The following is a 17,668-nucleotide window of genomic DNA, read 5'->3' on the forward strand; positions in this document are numbered from 1 at the left end:
AGAATTATGTAGGATCCTCTTGTCTAATGGAGTGAATCCTTGTGTCACATATGAGAGAGCCACAAGATTCTTGATAACTTTTTAACAGCAGAAACACTGCCAGTTTGGATTTTAAGGGACAGAGAGAGTACAAAATGAAACGCTGTCAGACACTCAAAACTCTACAAACACGAAACTGGCTGATAAGGCTACTCACCAACAAACACGATAACCTTCATGAAAAAGAAAGCTGCATGAAAAATAAGCAGAGGACAGAAGCTTGCAGAGCTACAAGCTAAAGAAAAATTATTACCAGACCTTGAAACTGGAGTATGCCTGCATGGATTTCAAAACTGCTTGGGATCAGTGACAACTTCACTATTTTATTGTCTGAACAGAAATGTCTATTACTATCATCACATGTCTATCCTCATCACTGGATTTTAGGAGTGGTAACTTGTTTCCTGAGGTTCAAAGATTAAGAAGAACTGTGTCTCAGGGTGGATTATAGAGTGTCATTCATAACTGATTAGATAATGCTTCAGAAGGCCTGAGTTATGAGATTCTGGATGTGGAGTTACGACTGTAATGAGGCTGAAACTCTGGGGATAGGATGAATGAATTTTGCACATGGGAAAGATGTGAATCTTGGGTCAGAGGGCAGACTGCATAGATAGAATAATGACTTTCCAAAGATGGCACATTCTAATTGGGAGATCTGTGAATATGCTAACATAATTATATACATCTTCTATTACTAAGCAATGTGTATGTTAAAATCTCCCATTATGATTTATGGATCTGTCCACTTTTCCTTAAAGTACTGTCAATTTTTTACTTATCATCAGGGTCATGTTATTATACATACACATTTAGAATTATTTTATGTCCCTGGTGATTTCAAACTTTCATTGCTACAAAATAATCACTTTATTTTTTATAATATTTTTGTTTTAAATTTCACAATATCTGATATAATACAGCTTTCTTTCCTTTGGTATTTGCCAAGAATATTTTTTTTCTTAACTTTCATTTCTAATATATATATATTTTTCCACTTTGGCTACTTTTGAGAATTTTTTTCTCTTTGCCTCAATTTCCTGAAATTTCATTATGATGTGTCTGAGTATTTCTTTTTATTCATCCCACTTGGAATTCTCTGGCCTTCATGAATCATAGCCTGATCTGACTCATTTGTTTTAAAATATTCTCAGTTATCTAGTCTTCAGATCTTGCTTCTGGTCTACTCAAGATTATCTGTCTACTTTCTACAGACTGTCAGCTGACTTGTCAATAGTAATAACTTAAGTCAGAAGACAATAAATAATATCTTAAAATAACTACCACGTAAAATTCTAAACAATATAAATAATTCAAGAATGAAAGGAAAATAGTTATTTTCAAACAAACAAAAACTGAAAGACATCACTACCAAAAGACTCACACTAAAAGGAAATTTCTAAAGGAATGTATTCTCAGGCACGAGATCTTACTAGAGGTAAAGTTACAGATGTAGAATAAATAAAGAGAAAAACAATGATAAATACATGTAGGCCAAGTTTAGATGAACACTGACTACTCAAAACAATGTCTTTAGATAGATGTATTAATATGTGTGTGTGTGTGTATACATCTATAGATATAAACACAAACATACTTCTGATAGATAAAAAGGATCCAATAAACAAAAACTAAGCAATTCAAGAAAAGGTTAAAAAAAAAAAAAAGAAAAGAAAAAAAGGACAGAGACTAGGCAGGATAGACAGAAAGCACAAAGAAACATGAGATTTAAACCTAAGTAAGTAAGTAAATACATGAAATTAAAATGTATTAAAAGTACCAATGAAAGACATTTTCAGACAGGATTTTAAAAAAAAAATCCACTATACATTTTTCGAAACCCACAGAAAATACAATAGCAAAAGTGAACCTTAATGTAAAATACATGCTGGGTGTTGTGTTATGTCAGTGTAGTTCACTGATGGTAACAAATGTTCCCAGTGGTGCAGGATGTTGATAGTGGGACCGGCTGTGCTTGTGGGGACAGCAGATATATGGGAACTCTCTATACTTTCTGCTCAATTTTGCTGTAAACTAAAACTGCTCTAACAACAAACTTTATTAATTAAAAAGTCAGTTATGTTAATTACCAGAGACAAGTAATCCACCAAATAATAACTTTATGCTATATAAAATATAATCGTGAGTGGAGGATTCCCGTCATGGCTCAGCGGTTAACAAATCTGATTAGCAACCATGAGGACACAGGTTTGATCCCTGGCCTTGTTCAGTGGGTTAAGGATCCAGCAATGCTGTGAGCTGTGGTGTAGTTGCAGACATGTCTCAGATCCCACGCTAATGTGCTGTGGTGTAGCCCATCAGCTACAGCTCTGATTCAAGCCCTAGCCTGGGAACCTCCATGTGCTGCAGGTACAGCCCTAAAAAGCAAAAAAAAAAAAAAAAAAATATATATATATATAAAATCCTAAGTTAAAAATCAAAGCTTTAAATGAGAAAACAGTGACCTCTAAAACTTCATTAATATAAAACATAAGGTAAAATACAGTTTATTTTGCCATTATCCTCTCTGAAGCAAAAAAATATGTAGATAAAAACCAAATAATTCAAAATATATTTAACATGAAATCAAAATCTTGATTAACATGTATTAATAATGTATAATTAAAGCAAGGATCATTTAGACATTATTCATAGATTAATATTATCATTATTCATAGTTATGCAAACTACTTGCTCTGAGTAAGTCTTTGTGACTAAAATGAGAGATCACTACCTAAAAAACTTGACTGAATCTTGCTGGTAGTTAAAAATTACTTAAAACGAGTTTCTGTTGTGGCTCAGCAGGTTAAAAATCCAACCTGTACCCAAGAGGATATGGGTTTGACACCTGGCCTCACTCAGGGTTAAGGATTCAGTGTTGCTGCAGGCTGCAGCGCAGGTTGCAGGTGTGGCTCAGATCTGGCGTTGCTGTGGCTGTGGCGCAGGCCAGCAGTTGAAGCTCTGATTCGACCCCTAGCCTGGAAACTTTCATATGCCATAGGTGCAGCCCTAAAAAGAAGAAAAAAAGAAATTAAAGAGCCAGGAACCATGTAAGTACTTCACAAGAATCACATCATGTCATCCTTTCAACATTATGATGAATACTCTAAGAAATAAAAACAGCTTACCAAAAAAAACCACCCGGAAGACTTAAGGTTGGATTCCACATCTATCCAACTACAGAGCTTTTAATCCTAACCACCACACAGAAGTCACTTTATTTTCTCAGTTAATTTCTTCTTTCTTCTTGGCCATACCCACACCACAGGGGCAACTAGAGCCACAGTAGCAGAAATGCCATATCCTTAACCCACTGAGACACCAGAGAATTCCTATGTTAATTGCTTGACAGAAAAATAAAAATTCATGACCTCTAATCATCTCATCATTCTACATATTCTGTATACAAAGCAAAGCTTAATTTTCACTAAACAGTGATTCAAAAGCATAAGACAGCTGCAGAGTAAAATCAAAATAATATATATCAATCAAAGTGTTACTGTGGCTTCTTTCCCTATTTAAATCTGCACTGTACAGGGATGTAGTCCAACTGCTATATAGTTATCTCTTCATTTGTGACTCCAAAAACACATAGCAGTGTAAATTCAGGGTTAGTAAGAAGTCAAAAAATGCAATAAAATGAGATAGGAATGAGACAATCTTAGATTAATAAACTACAGTTAGGGCTGTTAGCATCTTGGAAGACAAGTGGGAAGCACAATAACCGTGACAAATTAGAAAAATAGTCTACAGAGGAGAAAATGAAATTCAATCAAATGCTTATGTACTATAATTTAGTATTTATTGACCACTTTCCATATGCCAGGAACTGTACTAGATATTGAGAGTATAGAGATAAAATGGTAAGATAAATGCTATAATATTGATAGACATGTATAAATGGCTATGGGCACCTAACTTGAGGGGAAAGCAGAACAACTGGAAAGAAAAAAGGACAAAGAGGATTTCCTATTGAAATTGGCATTTGAAGCAAACCTTAGAGGAGGAGAAGGAAATGAGAGAGGTAAAGAAAGGCAAGGAACATGATGTACAAAGGCACAGAAACAAAACGGCACAATCCATTTAGAGAACTGAAAGAGTTTAACATAGGATAATAGGGCAGACATTGGAGAGTGAGAGAAATAAGAAGGCTATACAGCATCTTCACGAGAGAGAATTTTACCTTCAGGCCGGTGAATGAGGTTAAACATGAAAGTGACATGATGAGACACGTAAGTAACAGTAATCTAAGTTAAGGGGGGGGTGCAGTCCTACAGCAAGACAGTGGCAATGAAGATGGACAGATACAAAACTGTTGGGAATAGACACAGAGAACACGGAAAAGACAAACATCTAGGACGTTTCTAGCATGATTAACTGAATGAATGATGATGGTGTGACAGAAGACAAAGAAGGCACTATGGCAATACCTCCAAGTGAAAACTAATTCTTATCCTTTGAGGGTCAAAGAAAAACTTTCATGAGGAGGAAATACCTAGTATGGGATTTAAAAGGTGAACAGAAATTAAGACAACGGGTTGGAGTTTAAAAGTTGGTGGCGAGTAGGAGGCACTCACCAGTGCCTTTTATCAGCAATAAAAGATGAGGCTAGAGAGGTCAGAAGCTACCAGATCAAAAATGCTTTATAAGCTTTTTAAGACTTTTGGATTATGTCCTTCAAACGATGGAGAGCTGTGTTACGTTTAAAAGGAAGAAAAATAAAATCACATTTTTATTTGGGAAAAAAGACTCTGCAAGATGAAAATGGATTGGAGGACTAGAATAAAGCTGAAAAATGAGGGGGGTGGTGGGGGTGAGAAGAGATAAGCCAAATGAGAGATAACAGTGGACACATTTGAGCTCCTGAACATTGGGTGTCTGGGGATGGAGTTGAAGCTAACATACAATTTCTTCTATATAACAGCTCATCTATCCATCCAACTTTTTTTTTTTCCTTTTTTACAGCTCAGTTCCTTTTTTTACGGCTACAGTTGCTGGCCTACCGCAAAGCTTGTAGAAAAGCCGAATCCTTAACCTACTGAGTGAGGCCAGGGATTGAACCCACATCCTCATAGACACTGTGTTGGGCTCTTAACCTGCTGAGCCACAATGGGAACTCCCTCCATCCACCTTTTTAAAGCAATAAATTTACTGATTTATGAAAAGTAAATCATTAAGTTTTTTTAAATCAATAGTGAAATGATTTAATTCTAACTTAAAATAGTCCCCCCTCCCCCCAAAAAAAATTTAGGAAAGGCATGAAGAAGTATATTAGTAGATTTTAGTCTTTTCCCCCTTTTTGGTTGTACCAACAGCATGCGGAAGGTCCTAGACCGAGGACTGAAACTAGACTTTAAAATATAAGCTTATTACCACCTATTAGTGAAAAAAAAAAAATGAAAATAAGAGTAAGAAAAATAAATGGAATCTGGATCTAAAAAGCTAAGGGTGACAACCAGAATTCTGGCATGAGGAACCGAAAAAATGATAGTACCATTTATTAACAAAGAAAACACAGGAGAAGGCAATGTGGGGGAGGGTATGGAGAGAGACTTAAATAGTTAATAAGTATAGTTTAATTTTCTGTGTTTAGTAAATACACTTTTGAATAGGCTATATTAGAGGCCCTGTGAGGCACTTAAATACCAATATCAACTAAGCAATGAGATGACATTAAAGACTAATATACAAACAGTTGATACTCACGAGAGAAAAGAAGGCTGGAAACAGAAATTTGGAGGCAACAGCATAAACGAGGTAACTGAAACCCTAGGAGTAGCTAATACTCAAGGAGAATACATAGAGTAAGAGGTAAGATGGCCTAGGACAAAGTCTTAAAAGCTCTACATTTTACAAACTGCTACAGTAAATGATGTCTATAGAAGAGAATGAAAGGACCGCGCCAGATAAGTTAAAATGAAAATTAGGAAAACAAGCTTATTTCAAAAACTAGGTCTAAAGAGTCTTTTGAGGGAAAAAAAAAGTAAACAATATCCAATGCTGCTAAGGTAAAAACTGGTTATAGTATTTAGATCAAGGATACAATCTTTAAAAGAATAATTTCAGTTAAGAAAAGAGAATGGCAAGTGAAGCAGAAAAGACTGGAAGCACAAGCAAATCTCTCAGGAAATCTAGTTATAAAGATGACAGAATATGGAGACTAGAGAGATTTAAAATTATGTAAGAGATGTTTTGTTTTGTTTCCTAAAAGGAAGGAACAAGTAGAGATCAAAGGGTTCAAGATGTAAGATAAAGGAAGTATCAACAGGAGATCCCTGATGTAGCAGGTGATGGGATTCAAATCATAGATAAAACATTCTCTCTCGACAAAAGAGAAACATGTAAAATACAAGCAGAAGGTGTGGGTATGTATTTTCTATTCATAAATTTACACAAAGTCTTACAGAATGGAAAAATTATATATTTTAGGTTGCATCTGTACAATGAAATTTTTGTTTGTTTGTTTGCTTTTTAGGGCTGCACTTGCAGCACATGGAGGTTCCTGGGCTGGGGTCAAAGTGGAGCTACAGCAGCCGGCCTACACCACAGCCACAGCAATGCTGGATCCAAGCCTCTTCTGCAACCTACACTACAACTCATGGCAACACCGGATCCTTAACCCACTGAGCAAGGCTAGGGATTGAACCCACAACCTCATGGTTTCTGGTTGGATTCGTTTCTGCTGCGCCACAATGGGAACTCCAAAAAATTTTGTTTAGCCATGCTGGTAGCATGCAAAAGTTTCCAAGTCAGGGATCAAACCCGCACCACAGCAGTGACAAAGCTGGATTCTTAACCCATTGAGCCACCAAGGAACTCCTGTACACTTAAATTTTAACAATAGTATTCTCTGTGGGATTGGGTCATAGTCTACACTGTTTTATCATGCTCTTTCATATTTTCCAAACTTTCTACAGTAAGCATATATACTTTTTAAAAATGGCATTGTCTTTTGAATTATAAAGAGTGATTCATTATTAAATCAGATAACCTAGAGAACAAAGGAAAGCAGAAAAGGGAAAAAAGTAATACCTACAACCTCCAAATGTGCTGCTTTCATAGGTTGAGAAAATATGTCAGTTACATTACTCAACATTCTCTTAGAAAAAGGAACATTAATAGGAACACTGAATTGGAATAATCAAAATGGATAACTAGCTCTATCATTCCGACCTGGAATAAAGAGTGGGTTCCAGCCTCCTCTTAGCTACCTAAGATTCCATTTTAAAAGCGGATTAGTAAATTTCCACTTACTAAGGTAGAACACAGGTATTTAGGGCTTATCAGTAATCTAGAGGTAAATCTTTTCAATACTGCCTTCCTTCTTAGCCATAAAATTACTATCCATTACTAACATTCATGCTCACTGGCAATGATTTAAAAAAAAAGAAAATTAAAAAGGCAGGCTTACAATTGTGGTAAATTTGGTCTAACAAAAGGATCATTTTCTGCTCCATTGACTGCTTTATTTTTCCTTTGTTTTGGTTCAGAATTGGTAGAGGGTGCCTGAGAATTATTAGCTGTGGGAGGTTTGCGTTTGGCTAGAAGTTTCCTTTGCCTTTCAATATCTTCCCTTTGCTGATTCACCCATTCTTGTTGCCTGCATAAAAAAAAAAATGTAATAACAATATTAACCTTCCATTACTTTTAAAACATGAAAACACATTAGTAAACCTTAAAAATGATATAATACAAATTTGTAACCTTATGGTCTACCTGGTGAACCAACTTGTTCTCATTGTCCAGGTCTCATTTGAAACATTCATTTCTAAATGAGGTCTTCCCTAAACCCCCTGGACTAGGGAAAGATGTGTGGCCATATATAATGTCACGGTACCTTGCAGCTTACCACTATTCTTTTCAGCAAGTATTCCTAGAGACACTTGATCAGAATGTGTCTGGTTAGGCTACACCAATCCATAAAAATAGAGATCACAACTATTTTATACTCATTGTATCCCAAGTGCCCAGCACAGTGACTGGTGCATGCTAGGCATTCAATAAATACTTGCTTTTTGTTTGTTTGTCTTTTTAAGGCCACACCCGTGGCATATGGAAGTTCCCAGGTTAGGGGTCAAATAGGAGCTGTAGGTGCCAGCCAGTCACAGCCAAAGCCAAGCCAGGTCTTCACAGCAATGCCAGATCCTTAAACCACTGAGAGAGGCCAAGGATAGAACCCGTGTCCTCATGGGTACTAGCTGGGTTCTTAACCCACTGAACCACAATGGGAATTCCCAATTTTATTCTTTTTTTTTTGACAGCTTAATGGAGAAATTCTAACTAGCAGAGTTTATACTTAAGATTTATATTTAGAGTTATATTATGTAGTTTTCTCTTTTAAACATTACCAGGACAACTGTAGGTCTGGGTTTTGCAGCTCATAAAACACTCAAAATTTTTAAGTTCCGTCTCAACTGTATCTCCTACTCTCTACTTTTACTATTAATAGTTTAGCTCAAGCCTAACCATCTTTCATTCGGATGCTTCTCCATCTGAACTGTCAACAATTTATTACATTATCCTCACATTACCATCTTTTTAAAGTTATATTTTAAAAAACTCAATTCTGACCTCATTCATTATATACAAAACTTTAACAGTTCCCCATTATCCACATAATTAAAATCCAAAAATTTCTGGAGTTCCTGTTATGGCACAGCAGTAAATGAATCCAGCTAGGAACCATGAGGTTGCAGGTTCAATCCCTGGCCTCGCTTAGTGGGTTAAGGATCTGGCGTTGCCGTGAGCTGTGGTGTAGGCTGAAGATGCAGCTCAGATCCTGTGTTGCTGTGGCTGTGGCGTAGGCTGGCACCTGTGGCTAGATTCGACCCCTACTATGGGAACCTCCATATAATCCAGGTGTGGCCCTAAAGGGCAAAAAAAAAATCCCATTTCCTACCATCACAAAGACACTGTGCTTCATTATAGTATACCCAGTACAGTGTGTGGAACAAAAGCTGAATAAATCAATGGAGATAGAAGGCCATTCTGTGTTAAGGACTGGAGCCCAGGGTTTGAGACAGCAATTTTTTTGTGATACTGTATGAAATAAGCTTTGCCTCCATTTTCCATTTAACTGGACTGACTCTGATAAGGCTGATTTAAATGTTGGTACTACTCTTGCTTTTCAGGTTTCTAAAAGTTTTCCAGCAAAAAAAAAGGGAAGAGCATAGATCCCAGCTCCTTAACACATAAGCAGTCACCCAATTCTTACCTGCCACCATGTATACTCAAGAAAACATGCTAATGATTTCTCCATTTTAAAGTTCACCTCAGAATTTCAAAAGCCGCATGTACATCATACTATACGGTTGAATATGTTACTATATGGATGAATGTTAACCAATCGAAAAGTCTGCTAAAGCTAAAATTATAACATTTCTGTTTTAAGGCACTAAATTCTATGATTTCCAAGAGTAGTTAAGAAGCAGGACATAATTCCAAACCTATAATCTTTAAAAGTAATGAAAACCCAAAGGAATGCTAAATTTTTTGAAATATTTAAGAATGACTAACTTTACGAGATTCTGAAATGCAAAACCATCTGTCCATTGTTCAGTAAATGAAGCACCATGTCTAACTGTTGTAAAATGCCCAAGGCGTAATCGGTCTTGCATACTCTTCTCTCGGCTTGACAATTTTTCTTGTGTACTCTGAAAAAAGGGGGGAAAATCATCATTCAATTTTATTAATTTAAATTTTAAAAGCATACACGGTGAAAGGGACTGGTGAAAGGAAACAGAAATTTTATTAAGCTTTTAACTTACCTTTTCAATAAGCAGTTTCTTGCTCATTGATATACATTTATTTAATCGTTCTTTGTATTTTTCAAGTAATTTTTGTTGTTCATCTATCTGCCGTCTGAGATCACAGTTAGCCTACAAGCAGACAATGAGAAAAGGGCTAGAATTTTTGTATATGAGACACTTATGAATATTTGTACATTTTCAACAAATTACATAAAGAGAAGGATTAATAAGATTAAGTACTTGAGTATGAAACTAAAACAATCTGTTAAAACATCTACTTACCATGGGATAAGACTGTCATATGCTGCTTAATTGTGTAGTGGAAAGTACATGGAATTTGTACCCATACTCCATGGGTTCAAATCCACTCTCCAGTATACAATCTTGGCTGAGTTAAGTAAGTCATCTGAACCTTAGTTTAGTTTTCTTATTTCTAAAAGAGAGCAATACCATCTATCTCAATTAGTTAAAAATAACTAACACATATTAAAAGTGTTCAACACTTAAAAATGAGTTCTCTTCCATCATTTGTAACTAATAAAACTTTTTTCTCCGTTAAACTTGTGGATGACACTGCAGATGCCTATTCAATAGCTAACTATTCTCGTCATCTTTCTCAGCCATATGAATACCGACTTTGTTGGCTTTGTAGGCAGCCATATGCTCAGGGAAGGGGTTTCTCTCTTAGCTCAGAAGTTTGATTAGTCTAGTACAGTCCAGTCCAGAAAATAACCTAGAGAACTAGTTGAAACACAGCTTGCTTGGACCCATTTCCAGAGTCTGAGTTAGGAGGCCTGGAGGAGGGTCTGAAGTTTATTTCTAAAAAGCTGTCCAGTAATGCCGATGCTTCTGATCTGGGGGTCACTCTTTGAAAACCATAGGTCTAGCCCAATCATGCTGGAAGCAAAAAGACAGTGGTATAATAAGCTGAAAATGCTGGGACAAAATACAGCTGCCAACCGAAAAGCATATATTTAATAAAACTTTTTCACAGAAAGGGTAAAATAAAGATGCTTTCAGAGGAACAAAAATGGAATTCAGCAACAGACCCTCATCATTATGTGCAATTCAAACAAAACTCCAACTGTGTTTGTCTGTACACATCCATGACTTGAAAAATGACTTGAACATTTCTCCAAGACTTGTGCAAAGGGCCAAAAATACCCAAAAAGAAGAAGATACTTGTTCAACCACACACCAATATTTAAAAGAAACCTATAGTAATTACAATCACTGAAGTATATTCTCTCCTTCTTCTTTAATAATGGAAAACAATGAGTTCCTTGGTGGCCTAGTGTGTTAAGGATCTGGCATTGTCACTGCTGTGGCATGGATTCAATCTCTGGCCCAGAAACTTCCATATGTTGTGGGTGCAACCAAAAAAGAAAAAAAGGAAAATTTTATATTTTATTCTGGATTAATATGTAAATAACTAAAAGACTGTTTCCCAGGATCCCTTGCAGCTAACACTGGTCAGTGAAATGTAGGCAGAAATTGTTCAATGGAATACCTAAGAAGACTGTACACAGAATTGTTGCACTTGTTATTTCCTTCCTCTTTTTGTTTTCTGCTTATGAACACAGATACCATAATTGTGACTATAATAAATATTTTACCTTGAAATGACCTTCAAGATGAATACCATGTGCTAAGGATGAGGGAGCTGAAAAACTGAAGGAGCCAAGATCCAATGACACTGTGGAGCCAGCACACCTTTCTATTCTTCCCTCAAAAAATAATATTTTATCTCATTTAAAGTACTGTTGTTTATGTTCTCTGTTACTAATAGCCAAAGACAACTGCTAAATGATAAAATGATGCTGTGGTACTAATATTGGAATACACAAACAGAACATGGAACTTAGCACAGAACACAGAAATAGATCCACTTGTATAAAGAAAATGAGATTATATGATGGAGCAGGTGGTAAAGAGTAGACTGGTAATTACATAGTCTGGGCGACTGGTTATCTCTATAGAAAGAAATTAAAATGAAACTACTTCACAACACACTCAAAAATGAATTCCAGTGAGATTAACAATTCATATTGAAAAATCAGACTATAAAACTATTAAAACATGGAACATCTTTTATGATCTTCAGGAATAAAACATTTAATTCTTTTGGTATACCTTTGATCTGTGGCAAGGATAATGAGCAATAAGATTATTTCTTGCCCATTGCTGGTAGAGTGTAAAATGATCCAACCACCTTGGGAAAAAATTTGCCATTATAAAGTAGAGCTGAGGCAGCAGAAATAAATCTGACTAGCGTCCATGAGGACGCAGGTTCGATACCTGGCCTCGCTCAGTGGGTTAAGGACCTGGTATCACCATGAGCTGTGGTGGAGGTCACACATGCACATGCGGCTCGGATCCTGTGCTGCTGTGGCTGTGATGTAGGCCAGCGGCTACAGCTCCGATTCGACCACTAGCCTGGGAACTTCCATATGCTATGGGTGAGGCCCTAAAAAGACAAAAATAAAATAGATGGAGTTCCCGTCGTGGCGCAGTGGTTAACGAATCCGACTAGGAACATGAGGTTGCGGGTTCGGTCCCTGCCCTTGCTCAGTGGGTTAACGATCCGGCATTGCCGTGAGCTGTGAGCTGTGGTGTAGGTTGCAGACGCGGCTCGGATCCTGCGTTGCTGTGGCTCTGGCGTAGGCCGGTGGCTACAGCTCCGATTAGACCCCTAGCCTGGGAACCTCCATATGCCGCGGAAGCGGCCCAAAGAAATAGCAAAAAGACAAAAAAAATAAAAATAAATAAATAAATAAATAAATAAATAAATAAATAAATAAAATAAAATAAAATAGAGCTGAGGATATGCATGCCTTGTACTCTGGCCACATCTCTCCTAAGCATAGACCGTAGAGAATTTTTTCCACGTCTGCTATAGAAGGCATGTACAAAAATGTTCCTAGCAGAATTGTTCATATTAGCAAAAAGTAGAAATAAAATGTCCACCAAGAGCAGAAAAGATAAATTACAGTACACTCATATAATGTCTTACTATATAGTAGTGAAATGAATACATGACAATTCCACATAGAATGTTTAGTGAAAACAAACAGGGAAAAGAGTACATAGAGTGTTATATAAACTTCAGGGGGATGCGCTGGGGTTGTGGAATGGAAATCCTATAAAACTGGATTGTGATGATCATTGCGTGACCATAAATACAGTAAATTCATTGAGTAATAAAAAAAATTTTTTTAAATTTATATAAAGTTCAAAACCAAAGTGAAATAATGTCATTAAGAATGTATAAGATATATGTAATGTAACTATAAAGAAACACAAAGGCTAAGAAATAAATACAAAACTCAGAAAAGTGGTTAATGGTAAAGGGATGTGAGAGTGTCCTGGGATGGGCTAAGGAAACGCACACTGGATGCTTCAAAGGTACTGTAAGATCACAGATGATGGTTTCACTGAGTTTCTATACCAATGGTTCTCAGTGCTGCCTTAAATTAGAATGATGTGGAGGAGCTTTAAAAACTACCAGTGCCCAAGCCCTGTATCGCATCAATTTAATCAGAATCCTTCTGGGTAGAGTTTAGGCATCAGTACTTGTATGAAGTGCCTCCCACCCTTTCCATCTGATGATTCTAATCAGCAGCAAGGGGTGAGTACTACTGCTTCACCTTTTACTCACATATTAAGTACACCTTTTGCTGTTTCTTTTTATAAAGTTTACATTAAAAAAAATTCACAAGATTGCTGTAGTTACTTCATCTGGTATAATACCAAATGGCAGTCACATTTTATTTACTTATTTTTTGCCTTTTTTTTTTTAGAGCCTCACCTGCGGCATATGGACGTTCCCAGGCTAGGGGTCAAATCTGAGCTACAGATGCCACAACCACAGCAATACAGAACCTGAGCCGCGTCTGCGACCTACACCACAGCTCATGGCAACACCGGATCCTTAACCCACTGAGCTAGGCCAGGGATTGAACCCACAACCTCATGGTTCCTAGTTGGATTCTTTTCCACTGTGCCACAATGGGAACTCCGGCAGTTACATTTTATAACAAAATCGATTAACTTTAAAACTAACATGAAATGGGTATCTGTCTTAGGATAATCAATCAAGTAAAAATAAATTTTACAAATTTCCCTCTATGTCTCCAACTACTTCTCAATTCACATTTAAAGAGCTAATAAGTTTTTCTTTAAAAAGTTCATTATTTTCTTTCTTTCTTTTTTTTTAGGGCCATGTCTATGGCATATGGAAGTTCTCAGGCTAGGGACTGAATTGGAGCTGCAGCTACCAGCCTATACCACAGCCATAAGCAATGTGGAATCCAAGCCGCATCTGCAACCTACACCACAGTTCATGGCAATCCTTAACCCACTGAGCGAGGCCAGGGATCGAACCCACATAATCATGGATACTAGCTGGGTTTGCTATTGCTGAGCCATAATGGGAACCCCAAAAGTTGATCATTTTCAATTACATGTACTTATATTACCAGAAAATGGTTATTTTTTCCCAGCAATTTTTTTTTAACAATGCTAAGTATTTTCTCAGTAATTTTATTACTGCCAAATAACTTACTCAATTTTCTTCCCTCCATGACTTATTACTTACCCTGAGCAAGTCATCTATACGACCTTCCTTCTTTTCCAGGTCCTGGTTTTTATTACTTTCTAATGCTGCTAATTTCAGCATTGTAAGATCAGTCTAAATGAAAGAAAGTATTGTATTATCTCCATTATATATACTGAATACAAACAGAAATTAGATTTTCCTCTGATCCTAAAAAGCAAAGAAAGTACTGGAGTCTGTACACATAAAAGTGTATACCAAAAAGTCTTGGTGCAGTTTTAATATCTTTAGAAATATAAATGCTACAAACTTAAAAAGAAACATTTACAAGGTTAATTACTTAAATTTTTAGAATATTCATATGTTCTTCATTAAAACTCAATAAACCACTATTTTGTACTTTAAACTCTAGCTGATTTTTGAATATGACATAAACCTTCACGAGCTGTTCTCTGAATGAGAGCAATGTACTTATAAATCCTGTCTTAAAGGTCATCCAAAGAAAGAATATTTGATGCATGCACAACAGTTTGAATAGAAAAAGTCTAATGGCAATAAATTGTACAACTAAAGAAGCAAGCAAGAAGATACACTTTTTCGATCCCTGGTCAACCAAAAACTATCACATGGATAACGTGAAAATGAGAAACTGTACCTAAAATTCATAAAACTAAGTAACTGTAAAAGACATCTGATTAGGAGTTCCCACTGTGGCGCAATGTGATCATCGGCATCTCTGTAGCACCTGGATGCAGGTTTGATCCAGTTCCAGAACAATGGGTTAAAAGGACCCAGAGTTACTGGCTGCAGCAAAGGTCACAACTGTGGCTTGGATCGAACCCCTAGCCTAGGAACTCCATATGACTCGGTGGCCAAAAAAAGAGATATCTGATTAATTTTCATATGATTTTTAAGTGTGTAGAATATATGAATATAAAAAAGTACAGACACTTAAAACAAATTGCTTTTGGGAGCTGCCTTATGGCTCAGTGGATTAAGGATCAAGTTGCTGCTGTAGTGCAGAGTGAATCCATGGCCTGGGAACTTCACACCAAGGGCAAAGTCAAAAAGAAAATAATAAAAAATAAAATTAAAATAAATAAATAAATAAAAATAAAAAAGTAGTTCCTATCGTGGTGCATCGGAAACAAATCTGACTAGGAATCATGAGGTTGCAGGTTCGATCCCTGACCTTGCTCAGTGGGTTAAGGATCTGGCATTGCTGTGAGCTGTAGTGTACCTTGCAGACACCAACTCAGATGTGATGTTGCTGTGGCTGTGGTGTAGGCCAGCAGCTGTAGCTCCGATTGGACCCCTAGCCTGGGAGCCTCCATATGCCGTGGGAGCGGCCCTAAAAAAGCAAATAAATAAATAAATAAATAAATAAATAAATAAAAACAAAAAGAATCAGTAAACAGAATTGACATGTATAGGTTGTTTTCTGTGTATTTAATTTGCTTAAAACACATATCCATTTAATAGGTGTGTAACAAAGGATAAGCTGATGGTAAACTGGGTGTTTCAATTTCTCACCCCTACAAAATATTTTTTGTTGCTCTTGTTTACTAATTAGCTTTCTTTATATAGAATTTTACTTTCTGACCATATTTAAAACAAAGACATCTTATTTGTGTGTACAGTAAGTTGGTCCCTCGTCTCTTAGAAATGATACAAAGAAATTTTAATGACTATTTACCTGAGTTATTTTAAAGGATAACTGCTTTGGTTGTACAATAGGGTGGTCCCCAAAAGCTAACGCAGTAGGAGAAGGGCTATTCGGTCGAACCTTAATAAAATAGTAAAATTTTTACATTAGCAAGAGAAAAATAGGCTTCTGTTAGCAACAACTAAACATTTAAATTTCTAAAAGGATAATAACTGAATTAAAATATAACTGAGTTTTAAAAACTTTTAATCACCATTTATTCAATAAGAACTCACTGAGTATCCTCTACATACAAGAGCCCAGGGAAAGAGACAACAGCAATATATATATATATATATATCTCCTAACCTCAAGGAGCTTACATTCTGGTATCATAAAAGAAAATTTAATGCTTTCAATTTGTTAAAAAGGCCAAAACATTATTTTAAAACAAAAATATTAAAAACAGATTATGATGGTTTAAAAAGTAAAACTGAAAAGTCCTTAACATGGAACTCTTTTAGTACTAGGGACAACAATGCATGCCCATATGTATAGTATAATATCAATTTACTGATGAGTTTAATGGTTTATCTACTCACTAGTTTTTAATACATTCACTGAAAGCAGTAGGTCCACATTATGAATCAATGCTACCACTACAACTCAAAGTTACTGTTGAGTCTTATGCTTCACTCAGTAAATGGCAATACGATGCGCCCCCAAGGCACAAAATGAGTAAGACATAAAACAGCATATATCTACAGACAGGATTAGAGAGGGGAGGGACACCGGAAGTAAAAACAGGGTCCTTGAATAATTAAGAGATACTCTGACTTTTAAAAATATTTAATTCATCTTTAAATTACTCAAAAGCAACATTCTGGATAGACAATGAACTTTCACATAATTAAAGTAAAAACAAGTAAAATGATATCCAAAATCCAATATATAAAACAATGCATACAAAGAATTAGGTCTTAAAACATTAAAAACAAACCAAAAAGTTTAAGAAAATTTTTAGATCCAAGATCACTTCTCCTATGGCTTGGATAAACTAAATTATCCAAGGCTCATGGCTGCCTCCTTTCCATAAGGATTCTCAGAAAGGAATTATGCTATCATTTTAGTGGGCAGGAAATTTAATTGATAAGAATGTTAGAAATTTGAAATCGGTAACTGAATATGAATTGATACACAGTATTCATTTTAGTCCCACAGGCTCAAAAGCATTCTTTTATAGAAACATTACTTAAAGACAACAAACATAACAGTATACATAACCTCTGAGACATAAGACTACAGATGTAAAAACTTACAGATGAGGAAGGAGTGGAATGTGAATGTGAACTCTGAGGAGAACGGATTGCAGGAGGTATGCCTCTTACTGGACTTGAGCCATTCCCACCTTGGTACTGAAGGGAAAAGGAAACGGCACTATCAACACAGGTTTAGACAGATGTTATTTTAGACATGACATTATGAATTAATTTAAATATATCTTATTATTACTATTGTGGCAAACTCAAAGATAAATTCCCCCAAAACAAAGAATATATCTTACTTTCTTTCAAATTTTAGCAGAGTCCCTTTACAAATGTTTGTTAAACTAGTATGATCCCTAATCCCAAAACACTTTAACATGTTTACATGTAGATGCTGGTGAACATAACTACCTTA

The 17,668-nt window shown here is 36.0% G+C and overlaps 1 protein-coding gene across 9 annotated transcripts in view; it reads right to left on the bottom strand.

Annotated features, from left to right (window-relative positions):
• The window catches only part of TLK1 (tousled like kinase 1), a 159,766-nt gene that overhangs the window by 42,007 nt on the left and 100,091 nt on the right, over window positions 1-17,668 (bottom strand). For 6 of the 9 annotated variants that reach the window (XR_014829536.1, XR_014829535.1, XR_014829537.1 and 3 more), the window contains 6 exons: window positions 17,308-17,403; window positions 16,040-16,129; window positions 14,386-14,478; window positions 9,807-9,917; window positions 9,556-9,692; window positions 7,451-7,639 (listed from right to left, as the gene is read on the bottom strand). Coding sequence is in view for 6 of the 9 variants with exons in the window: in XM_001927890.7 (XP_001927925.1) it covers window positions 7,451-7,639; window positions 9,556-9,692; window positions 9,807-9,917; window positions 14,386-14,478; window positions 16,040-16,129; window positions 17,308-17,403 (716 nt within the window). In the remaining 3 variants the exon portion in view is untranslated. The remainder of the gene's footprint in view (window positions 1-7,450; window positions 7,640-9,555; window positions 9,693-9,806; window positions 9,918-14,385; window positions 14,479-16,039; window positions 16,130-17,307; window positions 17,404-17,668) is intronic. The other 3 variants (XM_021075292.2, XM_084999475.1, XM_084999476.1) reach the window with 1 other exon arrangement.

Source organism: Sus scrofa, chromosome 15 (genome assembly GCF_054392235.1).
Source record: "Sus scrofa isolate SSC_HxYL_T2T_F1_AM1 chromosome 15, Sscrofa_HxYL_maternal_Yorkshire_Landrace_v2.0, whole genome shotgun sequence".
NCBI classification, from domain to species: domain Eukaryota; kingdom Metazoa; phylum Chordata; class Mammalia; order Artiodactyla; family Suidae; genus Sus; species Sus scrofa.